Consider the following 13221-nt stretch of genomic DNA (forward strand, 5'->3'; position numbering starts at 1 on the left):
GTGTTAAGGGCTTGAGAACACAAAAACAGGAAGGGAGATGCTTTCAAATAATTTCCAGATGCCTTTTTAAAAGCAGCCCTTAAAGATTTTATGATCCCACAGAAAATAGACTTTGGATTTTCCGCTCGCTTGGACACATCCTGTTACCTCTGAAAACCTTTCCTCGATCGCATGTGGCCTATATCACCGCCATACTACCCGCAAGCATGGCAGTTGTCATGGTAACCTACAAGTGTCACAATCAATTGCTCACTGGGCCTGGGATTCAGTCTGCACAGCATTTTGCCAATCACCTCCTCTGAAGCGTGACTCCTAAGCGCTGGTAGCTCATTGCCTGGCTGGACACCTTGTGTTCACTCCTCTATTAAACTCTGAGCCTTGACTGTAGTTGGCAGCTCCTACTGAGGTGTTTAGTCTTGTTAGCTTTGTTATGTTTTTGTTGATGTACAAAGCTCATGGAGAGAGAGCACATTATTACTTTATAGCTCATCTGCAGCAGTATGGAGCCTTCAGGCTTTAGTTTTTATGTGCACATACAGTATATGTTTTTTCTTAATACCATTTTCACACTTACATAGACATTGAAATTATTTAATGTTTCAGAGTAGTTTTATCTTGTACTTGTGCAAAATTACCATTAAGGATTGTGTATTCTTCAGTTTATGTCTGAATTCATTTCTTTGTCTAGACAAGCACAGTTTTTACTTGGTCTTAGATATTTTCTCCTTAAAATGGTCACTATTTTATAACCCCACATGAAAAGCAATTTTTTAAACAAACCCCGTCGATAAGCTATTATCCTCCATAGTATACCAGAGTGTGTCTCAAACAAGCACATAATTAGTGAGCAGGAATCAGAAATGCCTGATACATATTTGAACCACTTGCCTTCTTCTCATAAAATAGACACAGTAGAGCTGTGCTGTTTGTACATGCGTATAGGTTTGCCTGTTTTTGTAGAATATTTGGAATGAGGCTGAGATTTTAAGCACATTATGGGGTGATACTTTAATTAAGTTTAGTAAGAAATGTTATCACTTTTACCATAAGTGGTAGACCATGTGTCAACACAACTGAGAAACATCACACCAATCATCAATGCCCTTTTCTCCAATTTTCATGTGTTGATAGTTCACACATTCTGAACTTGTAATTTATTTTTCAGTAACTAGCATTTTGCTAGCAATTTATGTACAATGAATTCAATTCAACGTATTTGTTTCACCAGAATAATCCACCCAGTGTCTAGACTACTTTTACGGGAGTTGTGGGTTCATGTGACAAAGACTTTTAATTAATATTCCCAGTAAAACAGTCGTGTAATTAATATACAACTTCAAACATCAGTAACATCTTGTTGATTAAGTTCAGATTTCACAAGAACACAGCATCTATCTGTCAGTGTCAGTGCAGCATATGAAAAGTAAAATGTGTCAAATAGACCAAAGTAAAAGACATACAATTACACCAATGAGGAACATTAAAAACCACTGACAGGTGAAGTAAATAATATTAATCACCTCATCACAGTGCAGTGTTCTGCTGGGAAACCTTGGGTCCTGGCATTCACATAGATGCCACTTAGACACTACCCACCCAAACACCATTACAGATCAAGTAGGCCCTGTCAGGGCAACGATACTCCCCACTGGCAGTGGGTCCCCCAGCAGGAACATGCCCCATGCCACACTGCTTAAAGGAATGTGACAAAGAGTTTAAGGTGTCAATCTGGACTCCAAATTCCCCAATTCCCAACCCCATCAAGCGTCCGTGAAATGTGCTTGTACCCCAGAGGTCCTGCATCCATGCCTGGACAGGTCAGAGGTCCCGTCGTGGCTCGGACTTGGCTCTGACCTGTTGAGGCCTGGACATAGGACCTCTGGGGTACAAGCACATTTCACGGATGCTCGATCAGATTGGAATCTGGGGAATTGGGAGGTAAGCTCTTTGTCATGTTCCTCAGGCCATTCCTTTGCAGTTTGTGGAGTGGCATGGTGCATTGTCCTGCTGTGGGGGGAAACTGCCTTCAGGGAGTGCCGTTGCCATGAGGGGTTGTACTTGGTGTGTTACGGTGTTTGGGTGGGTGGAGCAAATCAAGTAGCATCCACATGTATGTCAGGACCTAAGGTTTCCCAGCACAACATTGAGTTGTAACAAGATGATCATTGTTATTCACTTCAACTGTTAGTGGTTATAATGTTGCAGCTGATCGGCGTATATCAGATGTAAATACTGACATATTGTATGATATATTAAAATGTAACAGTCTTGTTTTCTCTTACACTACTCTGTCCCGAATATTAGACCAAGTGCATGTTTAGATTTGAAATATGTTGTAGTTTATAACTGATTAAAACTGATGTGAAATTATTTAATTAGCTTTAATTAATTAGTACTAATTCCATGCAGGGCAAAAGTACGGTGATAATAAATGTTAAAACTGTTTAGTTACATCAGAGTTTATGAAGCCAACTCTCACTCTCTGGCTGTTTCATATCCTCTCTCGCTTGTTTAGTGCGGAGGAAACGGCAGCTAAAAGCAGAAGGGCACAGAGTCATACTTCTGTAGGCACAGAAATGAAGTTCAGATTCACACAAAAACTTTATTCTCATGAAAGGAGACTTATGTCTGTTTCCATGGTGAGAACATGGTGCCGTTTTTCTGTGTTCCAAACATTTTGCAGTCACTACTGTAACCTACACTTCCCACAATCCAACCATAAGCGTCTTTTGTTAGACCTTTTCTGTCTGGCAAATGCCCCCTTCTTTTAGACTCGATGTGAAAATTCTGTTTCAGGCAACAGGTAAATCTATGTAATCAGTGTATTTGGATGCTGTTGCAGGTTTGCCTTCATCAGTTTTGCCTGCAGCAGTGAACAGACTGAGTAACAAACCATGAATCCTAAGCTCTGAGTTAATTAAACTAAACAAGTGTTTGGGTTCAAAACAAGAGTTTGTTTAATTAAATCTAAGCAAGATCATTCTGAGTGAAGATCATTCACTGTAAATGTTAAAAACCATTGTTAGTTTAGCCAACATTTAATGATTTTCATCTGACAAAAAGAGCAGAGCTTCCTATTTTACTCCAGGGGAGTAACATATGTTAATCAATGTTTATTCAGACTAGAGCTGACCTGAATGCTTTGCAGCTTCGATGCTTCGCAGCAAGATGTTGAGAAAGTCAAACATCTGGAATAGGTTCAAAATTTGCCAAGGTGACCCCCAGAAACTCAAGTTCCAGATATGCCAAAGGAAACTGGCACATTACAAATCTACAATGAGCTTGACAATGCACTTAAAAAGTGTAACTAACAGCTCGGCCATCTTGCAAAGTAATCTTTTTTGGTAACACTTTATTACCAGAAGATGTCTTTGTCATGACAACTTGACATTAAATTTGTTTGGGATGTCCTTATAATGACAACTTGACATTGACATAAGGACATCTTCTGGTAATGTCATCCTGGTTAATGTCAAGTTGTCATTATAAGGACATCCCAAACAAATTTAATGTCAACTTGTCATGACAAAGACAACTTCTGGTAATGTCACTCTGATTAATGTCAAGTTGTCATAATCAAGACAACCCAAACAATGTCAACTTGTCATTACAAAAACCGAATGACACTTAATGACAGCAGTCATAAACGTTTATGACACGTACATAATGTTTATGACAGGTTCATGACCGTGTCATGTCATAGTTATGATAGTGTCATGTCACTCTTATGTAGATACCTTCAAGTAAAATGTTGCCTCTTTTTTTCTACCTGTTATAGCTAATGTTATTGCAATCTGCATGCTAACAAAGAGGCTAATTGTCACAAGTTTTTAGGCGTATCGCCTGAAAATTGACGTTTCAGAAGAGTCAGACTAATGTCCTTGTCTCTCGTCACCCTATCTGATGGACCTAAAGCATACTTGGCAGCAAATCAAAAAACACAGTTCAAATTCTGGCCAACAGGAGAAAGGTTGATGCCTGAAAAGCAGGTGGGGACCCCTGATGTCACCCTCACACTGGCTTTAAAGCTGAGCCTGAGTCGAAACAGTTGGAAGGCATCCCTGGTGGCACTGGCAGCATATCAGAGCTGACAGAAAAAGCAGTACAATTAGCATTTTCGCCAGTTTTTGTGCCTTTCTGTGACAAAACTTGGAATATTAACTCTGACATCTAATCTTCTTCATCTGCCAACAGATACAGATTGTTTAATTTACTGTACACAGAATATCTGTGGACAATCTGATTATTGTTATTAGCCTGAATCAAACAATATTGCTTATATTTATCACAGGAAGATGAAGAGGCTATATGCTCTGCCAGTGGGAGAGACTTAATGAGGTATACAAACACACACATGCGTCTTTAATATTGCAAATGGCCTTTTCTAAGTCTTTTATCCCATATTAAAACTTGCATGCCCTCTGCGTGGCTGCCCATTATCACGACGAGGACTGTCAACCCACTTCCACAGCACAGTTTAGCACAGAAAGAAGTTCATTGTAAGACTCAAATTATAAATGTAGAACTGCAGACTGAGATGATACAGAAAAAGACTGTCGGAACAACCTCAGGCTTAACTGAAGGTCATCCTTATCTGCTTCTGTACCGCCTGCAAAGGTTCATTGGCGAACACAAATGGGAAATGCAATCTCCACATGGAGCACAATAGACTCCAGATCACAAGGACAGAACTAGAAATTCAGATACTGGAGCACGAATTGAAGGTGGGTGGGAGAGTGTAGATGATGTTAATTACAGTAACAGAATATTAAGGCATTTTGTCACAGAATTTTCAGGAAAAAGAAGCAAATAAGAGCAAATAAAAGTGAAAAAGTCTTTATGTTAAGAAAACTGTGAGTTTGTGGTGGACCGATTGAAAATGTTTTTCATTTCAAGAGATCAGCAGGACGAGGTGGAAGGTTATTTTCTTTCTTATGATCCTCAGGGTTGGCATCTCGACTAGGGTCAACAAAGGCCAGAATAATGTCACATGACCTATCTGAGGTAAATCCAAACAGCGACAGGTTGTAGAACTAAGCTTTGGGCATGCAGATGTTCATCTCAGTCCTGGATTTTGTCTTGCTGTGGGCCAGGATAAGGGTCAGAGTCAGTGCCTCAGCAAGGTTAGTAGCGGCACTCTCTGTCCACTACTACTGCAATCATATCAAGGGCTACGGTTACATACAAAAGTGCTGACAACATTTTACTCATACTGCGCAGCTGTTTCTCAGTGTAGATGTACGATAAATATGTGAACTGGAGCCTGGCCACTTGCCTCCAACAGTCGTGATGATGAGAGCTCCATCACGTTATCTTGACTGTGCAGAGGAGTCGTCATCGTAATTAGTTGCAGAGAGCTTATACTATGAAGTGAATCTTTCCACAGAAAGACCTGCTCTGTCTTTACCTGCACATTAATGCTGTAAAATGACTTCCCTTTCACAAAGTCACCTTCATTTACTTTGATGGGTATGTGGGTTTTGTGAGCACAGCCAATTACACCGAGAAACCCTGAAACATAATTAACTGATCCGGTCTGAAAGGCATTCACATAAAATCATTTCTTATTAAAACTGGAAAAACCTGTGACCTTCTTGTTTTATGAGGCTCACACTTTAAAATCTAAGTTAAAAACATGCAAAAATGTGCCTTATTATTTGAATGCTGCTCAAATAAATGTTAGGCATTAAAGTACATTAAAATGTTCATTAAACACAACATATATAACCTAAACATTTACAAAGTATTTGAGCCTAAATGGCTCTTTGATTATATAAGTACATGGTGAGGAAATAACTGAAAGGCACTTTAACGCACACTTAATAGTTTATATGAATTCCTTATTACACAGGCAAGTGTGATGACTCAGGAATCATCTCTGGAGAGATCTGGGTTTATTGAAGATTTGATTTAAATGTAGACAACCAGAGTTGAACATCTAACATTGGGCGAAGTAGTGGAGTTCTGATGACTCTGGTTGATGGCCTGAAAGACTGAGCAGTCACACACATTTACCTTTCAGTTTTAATAATCAACAATAACTACTAATTGATTAATTAGCACCATGACACAAATTAACCTTTTGAGTTTCTCTTTGTGGCAAACATCTTCTGACATTTTGTTGTTAGAGGGAAGTTTCTGTCTCTCAGTTTTATGGAGCTAGCATCTTGTGGCCGACAGGTGAACTGCAGCTTTAGACACTTATGTGGAGCATATTCACAAACAGTGATGGCAACAATGAAAGCATGTAGTGTTGTAGAAGTGTCATAGTGTAGTTTCGACCTGCCCCTTGTCTTTCTGTTCTCATATCAGCAATGTTGATGAAGTAAAATAAATGAAATTAAACTAGTTTAACAGATTTTACAGTGGCTTGCTGGTAGTTCAACTACATTATTATTTACAAAGTAATTCAAGTAGTTAAATGACTTTTTGCATGGTTTTTTGTGTGGTTAAATACTGAAATGGGGCCATTAAACAAAAGGATTTATTTATTTATTTTTATCACTGCTTCTCTTTTGTAATTGAGCCCGCTTTGCAGTGCATCCGCAAATGCATCCGTCAGACAGTCACTTTTTATAGGACAGGTTTAGTCTCTGGGGTTTTCCAGTAAACTGGATTGCCAGCTCACCTGTGGAATATTTTTAGCTATAGTTTTTAAAGTTTAAAATCTAAATTTCTAAAACTAAAACTTGAGTATGTTATGTGTCAATTAGTCATAAGAATAGATTGTTGCTATTTAAGTTATATAAGTTGTTGCATGCTATTTTAGAAGTTACCTTACTAATTGAGTAATCCTGCTCAGTGCAATACCCAAACCTGGACTTGAGTTTCTGCAAGGCAGGTGTCAGACTAATAGATAGTACATTGTAAACAAAACCAAAGCTGACACTCCTGCACCTTGCAAGAATAGAGTGTTTATGTATGAAGTGTGAGTATTTTTTGCAATAGCTTAACTGAGTGGCATTTCGCCAAGATGTGACTTTTTTGTATTTTATTTTGTCATAATGTTGTATAACATGTACAGTGTTTATTTGATGTACATACATTTCACAGAGAAGTTTGAGCTACTTTTTCTAAGAGGCTTTAGTTAACCAAACCAGACCTTTCCTTAGGGTAGCTTTGCTGTGGTTCAACTTCCAGTGTGAAGTACTTCTAGCTTTGCCAACACTGCATATCAGTCATCAGTGAGTTGTTTTTGCTAGGACTGCACAATTAATCTAATTATTATTGGAATTGCAATATGGCTTGGTGCAATATCTAAATCACAGGAGCTGCAATTTTTGGATAAAGGTCAAATGTGTCACAACATATGATTAGAAATGAAGCATTGTGGTGCTACAGAGATGCTGCTGCCTACAAGTCATATTCCAGACCTCAGCAAAAACCACATCATCATCATTTTCATATTTTTTGCAGTCCTAGTTTTTGTCCTCAACACTGCTGCTAGATGTATGCATGTTTCACCATTCTCTCCATACTGTGTGCAGTCTTTAGTGGGCAGAGACTCCAACAGGGCACCACTCTGGAACAACAGCAACAATTATAGTACTTTCACTGTCACTTAAATCACACTACAAGGCAGCTCTAGGGTTTAATGGAACAGTATATGACCTTCCTGACTCTGTTTGTATTACACATCAGCATTCACCATCCCTTTTGTTTTAATCTCAATAAAATACATAAAAACACAGACATACAGGCAAATACAGGCACATATAAAAAGAAAAAACATCAAGACCACCATGGGCAGGATGTGGAGAGCCTCATTAAAATTATTGATTGACCTTTCTTATTAAGACTAACATGAAGCATGAATACTCCCACTGTATTTGTTGCACATGTGAAAGTGGCAAATTTCCAGATATCAGACACAGTTTTTAGTGTTTTTAATATTCAACACGGAGCAAATGTGTGTGACAACAAAGTAACAGTTACAGATGATTGTACAGTCACTGGTAACCACTGAAGAATTTTATCTTTTGACATTAAGTTTCAAATAACAAACCACATTTCTGGCCTAACATCTATTTTTTCTCCTCTAGTGGCAAATGAAGAAGGGGAGAGCTCCAACAGACCACAGGCCAGTTTTGCACGTAAGTGTCCCCTCTGCTAGTCGTTCTGATCATTCGTCCCTTCACTAAATTCAATCATTTAAATCCATCACACCTCTCAGATCAAAGTCTCAAAGGGTCATTTTACCACAAGTTAATAAGAGATCAGATGCTGACATTTTAGCACATCACTAAAATTGATGTGTCACTGAAGCAGAAAATTTGATTCCAAAACTCAATAACAAGATTTTCCAGAAATAATTTTGCCCTTAATAGCGATGATCCACCCACATATCTCAGTTCACGTGTTTATAGAGAACTATTTTCCACAGAAAAAACAAATACTGTTGGATTATAGTAAGATTGAATCTGTTAATTAATTTTCATCTTTTATATTCCAGGTGGTGCTCTATATTAAAATAGCAAAAGTGTGACACAGTTACTTACATGAAATCTTTGGGGAGTTGATTTAGAAACATTTTTTTTGAGCTGATAAAGGTTGGTAATCCCTGTTACAATAACTATATAAGTAGTCTATTACTTGTAGCACTACTACTACTACTGTGTAATAAGTGCTAGATAAACTAGCATTGACATCATACACCCACATGGGGGCAGCATTACAAAGGAGTACAATTGTTTTACTACAGAGGTGCTGACAGCTATTCAGTGGACGTTCAACAGTTCTGTTTTTGTTACATAATCTATACAAACAACCATCTGCTAAACAAATGAAAGCTTGATAAATAACTGTAACACTACTAAGGCTTTTTTTCTGTTTTGTTTTGCAGGCTCAAAGTCCCAGAGTGCTTTATGGAACGCCATCACGGCGGGGATGGGGATCAAAGGCAAAGAGCAGAAGGCCCCCCTGAATGACCCACGGAGCCCTGAAGAGATTCTGGCCGATGATCTCCCTGCAGCGGACGAACCAGATGCCACAGAGAAAACAGCCATCAGGTTTGATGCCCCTGGGCCATAAAGAGAGAAAAGCAGTTATTTATTATTTGTTAATCATCACAGATTCAATCCTGTGTCAGGCTGCGGTGGGACATCGGCAGCCATGTCCAGCCCATTATGTTACACAGGTGTAATTTGCATTCAGTCGATATTCCTTTTAGCACATAGGAAGGAAACAAGGCAACGCATACAACGAGGTGTCATTCTGCAGTGTGTATTCATTCAGTATTTTTGGACTCTGATTAACATGAATTTGATTATTAGGTTAGCAAGATTTGAAGTGGTCCCTCTGCTTGCTTTCTATGAAGAGGATAATTTTCTTTCTGACATTTAACGTTCTTCACACACACACACACACACACACACACACACACACACACACACACACACACACAGTGCTAATTGCTATGTATGGCTGCTGACCTCGAGGGACGTGGGCAAGATTGATTCCACCTTGATAACAAGGACTTCAAACCACCATTAACATAATTTGTTGTCACTTTTAGAATATTGAACGTCTTTTAACGCCTGATTCCAATTAACCTTGATGGCTCTGGAGACTGTTACAAATGCCGCAGGTGGCAAGAAGTGAGCATTTGTAAGAGGATACTAAAAATTCACCTAGTGTGCGATAACAAGCTTTTGACTGTATGCAAAATAGACAAGGAGTTACGGCAAGCCGATTTGGAGAGGCTGTAGTGTAGAGAGCATTCACTGAGATTTATAATTTATGGGGTGTTTGGTACGAGATTGTGGAAATCCCATTCAACTATTGTCTCATTTTCTTTCTCCGCTTCTCTGCAAAAGTCTCTGTGCAGTAACGCAGGCTTCTTCTGTGGTGCTTCTCCATGATATCTCAAATTACAGCACTGTTGTTCTCTGCCATAGTCTTCCCCCAGAACGCAGGGCCTTTTTTTCCAGAGTGGGGTGGTGACAAGGAGAAAGTGATTTTCCACTTGACTGGACTCAGCCTGTTCCTTCGTTTAAAAGCCACAGCTTAGATTTTAAAGAAAAACACAGTGAGCGCAGGGCAGCTAAAAGCACTCTTACCTTCCACAGAGGAAACAGTTCATTTGTCCGTAGAGACAGTGACTTATTTCAGTGTCATATATTAAGACGTAGCTATAACTTTAAACAGGGCGGGGAACAAATGCCAAGTACATGCCAAATGCTGCTAAATCTTTGGCTGAGGCTGCACAATTTGCATTTGTCTTCTGGCCTGCAAGAGAGTAATTCATTTCAGCAGCACTAACAGTTTAAACAGAAGTAAAATATGCCAAATAATACTCTACCTGCCAGTTTCTTGTTTATTAAAGTCATTTGACCAGCAAAATAGGGGCTGCACCTGGTGAATTTGGTGATTCACCACCAAACGTGGCCAGTACAAGAGAGCTTAGTTCACCTCCTCCTTTTAAAGCATCCCTCAGATATGATTCACACTCCTCAACAGACAGCCATCTTCTTCCTTACATCTTTGTCTGGGGAATCCCGCTAAGGTCAGGGGGGAGTCTTCGGCCAGGCCAACAGTGGTTAATAGAGGGCAAACCCACAGGGAGCAGTGGGGATCTACAACTGAATGACAGATGGCAAGATTATGGCACAAGGTGATTAAATGACCGAGGAACTAGCAGTAATCCATAAAATGATGTAACCACTGTGTCACCTCCGAGGCCAGGGCTGGCTGTTATCCTCCAGGCGATGATAATTAGATTTTATTGGAGAACGGAGAGGGATCATGTGTGGTGTGTCGCAGGCAGGATGAGAGTGAGTGTGTTAAAGGACGGTTGTCATTAAGTGGGGTTGAATGAAGGTAAATGTCAGCTGAGGCCTAGAGGTGAATATGACAAAATTTGGAGCATTTTGGTTGCGTTTTCTTTAACTGTTGTACTATTTTGATTAAGTTCCACAGTCCATTTCCCTCTAAGTATCTTAATGGCTCATTTATGTGCTTTGCTGGCTGCAGTTTTCCACTTTATAAAGCTACTTGATTATCTTTTTGCCTTGTTTTCGTAGCTCAGCTGATTGGTTGCTTTACACTTCAGACACATCGCAGGTGTTTCAGGATTACAGCTGCTCCTGCAACACATTCGAGTGCTTGTTTAGTCACACAGCGAAGGACAGAAAACAATATAGTGCCATTAGTGTATAAACACAGGCTGACTCATCTGTGTGGTCGGTGTCACGCTGTTGTTTCTGCTCATTAGGGCTGCCTTATGCATTTTAAAACACTTCATAGCTACTGAATGGGCTATACGAGGTTTTCAAGCACAGGATGAAACCAGCAGTTTTTTGAATGGTGCAGTGTATAAATATTGTCGTGTCATTGTTTATCCCAAATCCCACAATCACTCACAAATTGCCTCTTGTAGCCTACTTGTGTTGTTTATGAGTTGTGACTATTCAACTTTGATCTGCCGTATCATTGTAAAGTTGCTTTGCTGTAGATACAAGTTATAACTCTAATGTTTACGTCTGTCATATATAATTTGTGTACCCATCACCTCTCTTCTCCAACTGCAATTTATATGTGACATGACTGTTTTACAGAGACTAACTTCATCTTGATGTTTTCCATTAGGTGATATAGCAAGCTGAGGCTTTTTACATTGTCTTCACTCTGCCTGACAAACATTTTAATGGCTCTCATCTAAATATCAGCGTGTGATTTGAATTACAACGTCTTCACCGTAATTTCCATCAGCGTTGCTTCTTATCCGGTTTTCACCAGTCTGATTGACTGATTGATTATCGTTTCCATTTAAAATTGCAGCTCTGCAAATATTAATTACTTCCATTTTAGTCCCAAGAGAACAAATGAAAGTGACAGGCTTTGGGCAAAAGATAAGTTAGTACTCATTATTAAAAATGAGCTCTTTATTAGAAAACAGTCGCTGGTGAATGTTCTTGCAACAGATTGAATGCCAGATTGTAATAACATTTTTATTGATAAAGAAAGAAGGAACAGTATGATTGCAGAGCTTTTAGTAACAAAAAATAACAAGTTAATACTAGTAACAAATGCATCATAAGTTAATAATCAGTAATGATTGATGGGGACACATGAAAACGTAACATATGATTAAAAAAAAAAACAACAAAAAACAACTGCTTGATATTGTGCCAGCAAGAATGTTATCATGTTATATGTCTTTATATGCACTATTTATTTGCACATGAAAAAACCTGAGCAGAAATGCTGGAAATGAAAATAAATAAATAAATAAATAAATAAATATTAAATAAAATGAAATAAAAAAAGAAAAAATAAGAATAAATGAATAAATAAAGAAAATGAAAATTAAACAAATAAAATAAATAAATAAATAATAAATACGGTGTTTGAGGATCTGGGTGTTTGACCTTCTCCTTCTGCTGTGTTTTAATGAAGAATTATTGCCACAAAAATGTCTCTTGTGATAAAATTCATCACTAATAGTGCCTAAATAGAGATAAAGTCTAATAAATTGGGACCAGTAACATTACAAAGATGACTGGAAGCTTACCAAATGGTGACTAGAGACAAAAAAAGTGTGTGTTGCTTCTTTTCAGTGCATTTTGAGCAGAAAGTAGCTTTTTAAAAATTGGGTACACAATTTGTTCTTTTGTCACCTCACACAGAGTTGTTCACGGTCACATTACAGCTATCACACAAAAAGACTTCCACTTATCAGAGTCCTCGCAGACACAGACAATTCACAGTCATGCACACATGCAGCAGGAACTCAGATACTCGTACGTGGTCAGCTGTGTGATTTATCTACTGGTTAATTGGATGCTGTGTGCTGCTGTGAACTTTACAGTTGATTAAGGCGGCTGTCTCCATCGTTGTAGCCCACAGTTTTGGAGGCTGACCCGCAGGTTCAGAGACCCCCACTGACATCTCCTGTGCAGTAACAACCTCCATCACTAGCCTCACTAGCCGACTAATGAGCCTCCGCTGACCAGTGTGACTGGAAGCACATGGGCAAATGGCACAGCTATTCATCAAAATGATTGAAGCGTGACCTCACAGTTATGATGTTAAAGAGCTGTATCACTGCTGTCTGCCACACACCACACATTCCTGGATTGGGCATTTATACACTGTGTACTGTATGAGAATTTCCAGTGTTTTCAGGAACAGGAAGCAAATTAAAAGTCTAACTGTGCCAAACCTCTAATGACATCCAAAGTGACCAAACATGAATTTATATTAGCTGTACATGCAGTATCA

At 38.9% G+C, this 13221-nt stretch overlaps 1 protein-coding gene across 2 annotated transcripts in view; it reads left to right on the top strand.

Moving 5' to 3' along the window:
• Positions 1-13221, top strand: part of pde1cb (phosphodiesterase 1C, calmodulin-dependent b) — a 126843-nt gene that overhangs the window by 16107 nt on the left and 97515 nt on the right. For both annotated transcript variants that reach the window (XM_049598969.1, XM_049598970.1), the window contains exons 2-3: positions 8043-8093; positions 8843-9008. In XM_049598969.1, the coding sequence (XP_049454926.1) occupies positions 8043-8093; positions 8843-9008 (217 nt within the window). The remainder of the gene's footprint in view (positions 1-8042; positions 8094-8842; positions 9009-13221) is intronic.

Source organism: Epinephelus fuscoguttatus, linkage group LG15, assembly GCF_011397635.1.
Source record: "Epinephelus fuscoguttatus linkage group LG15, E.fuscoguttatus.final_Chr_v1".
Lineage (NCBI taxonomy): Eukaryota > Metazoa > Chordata > Actinopteri > Perciformes > Serranidae > Epinephelus > Epinephelus fuscoguttatus.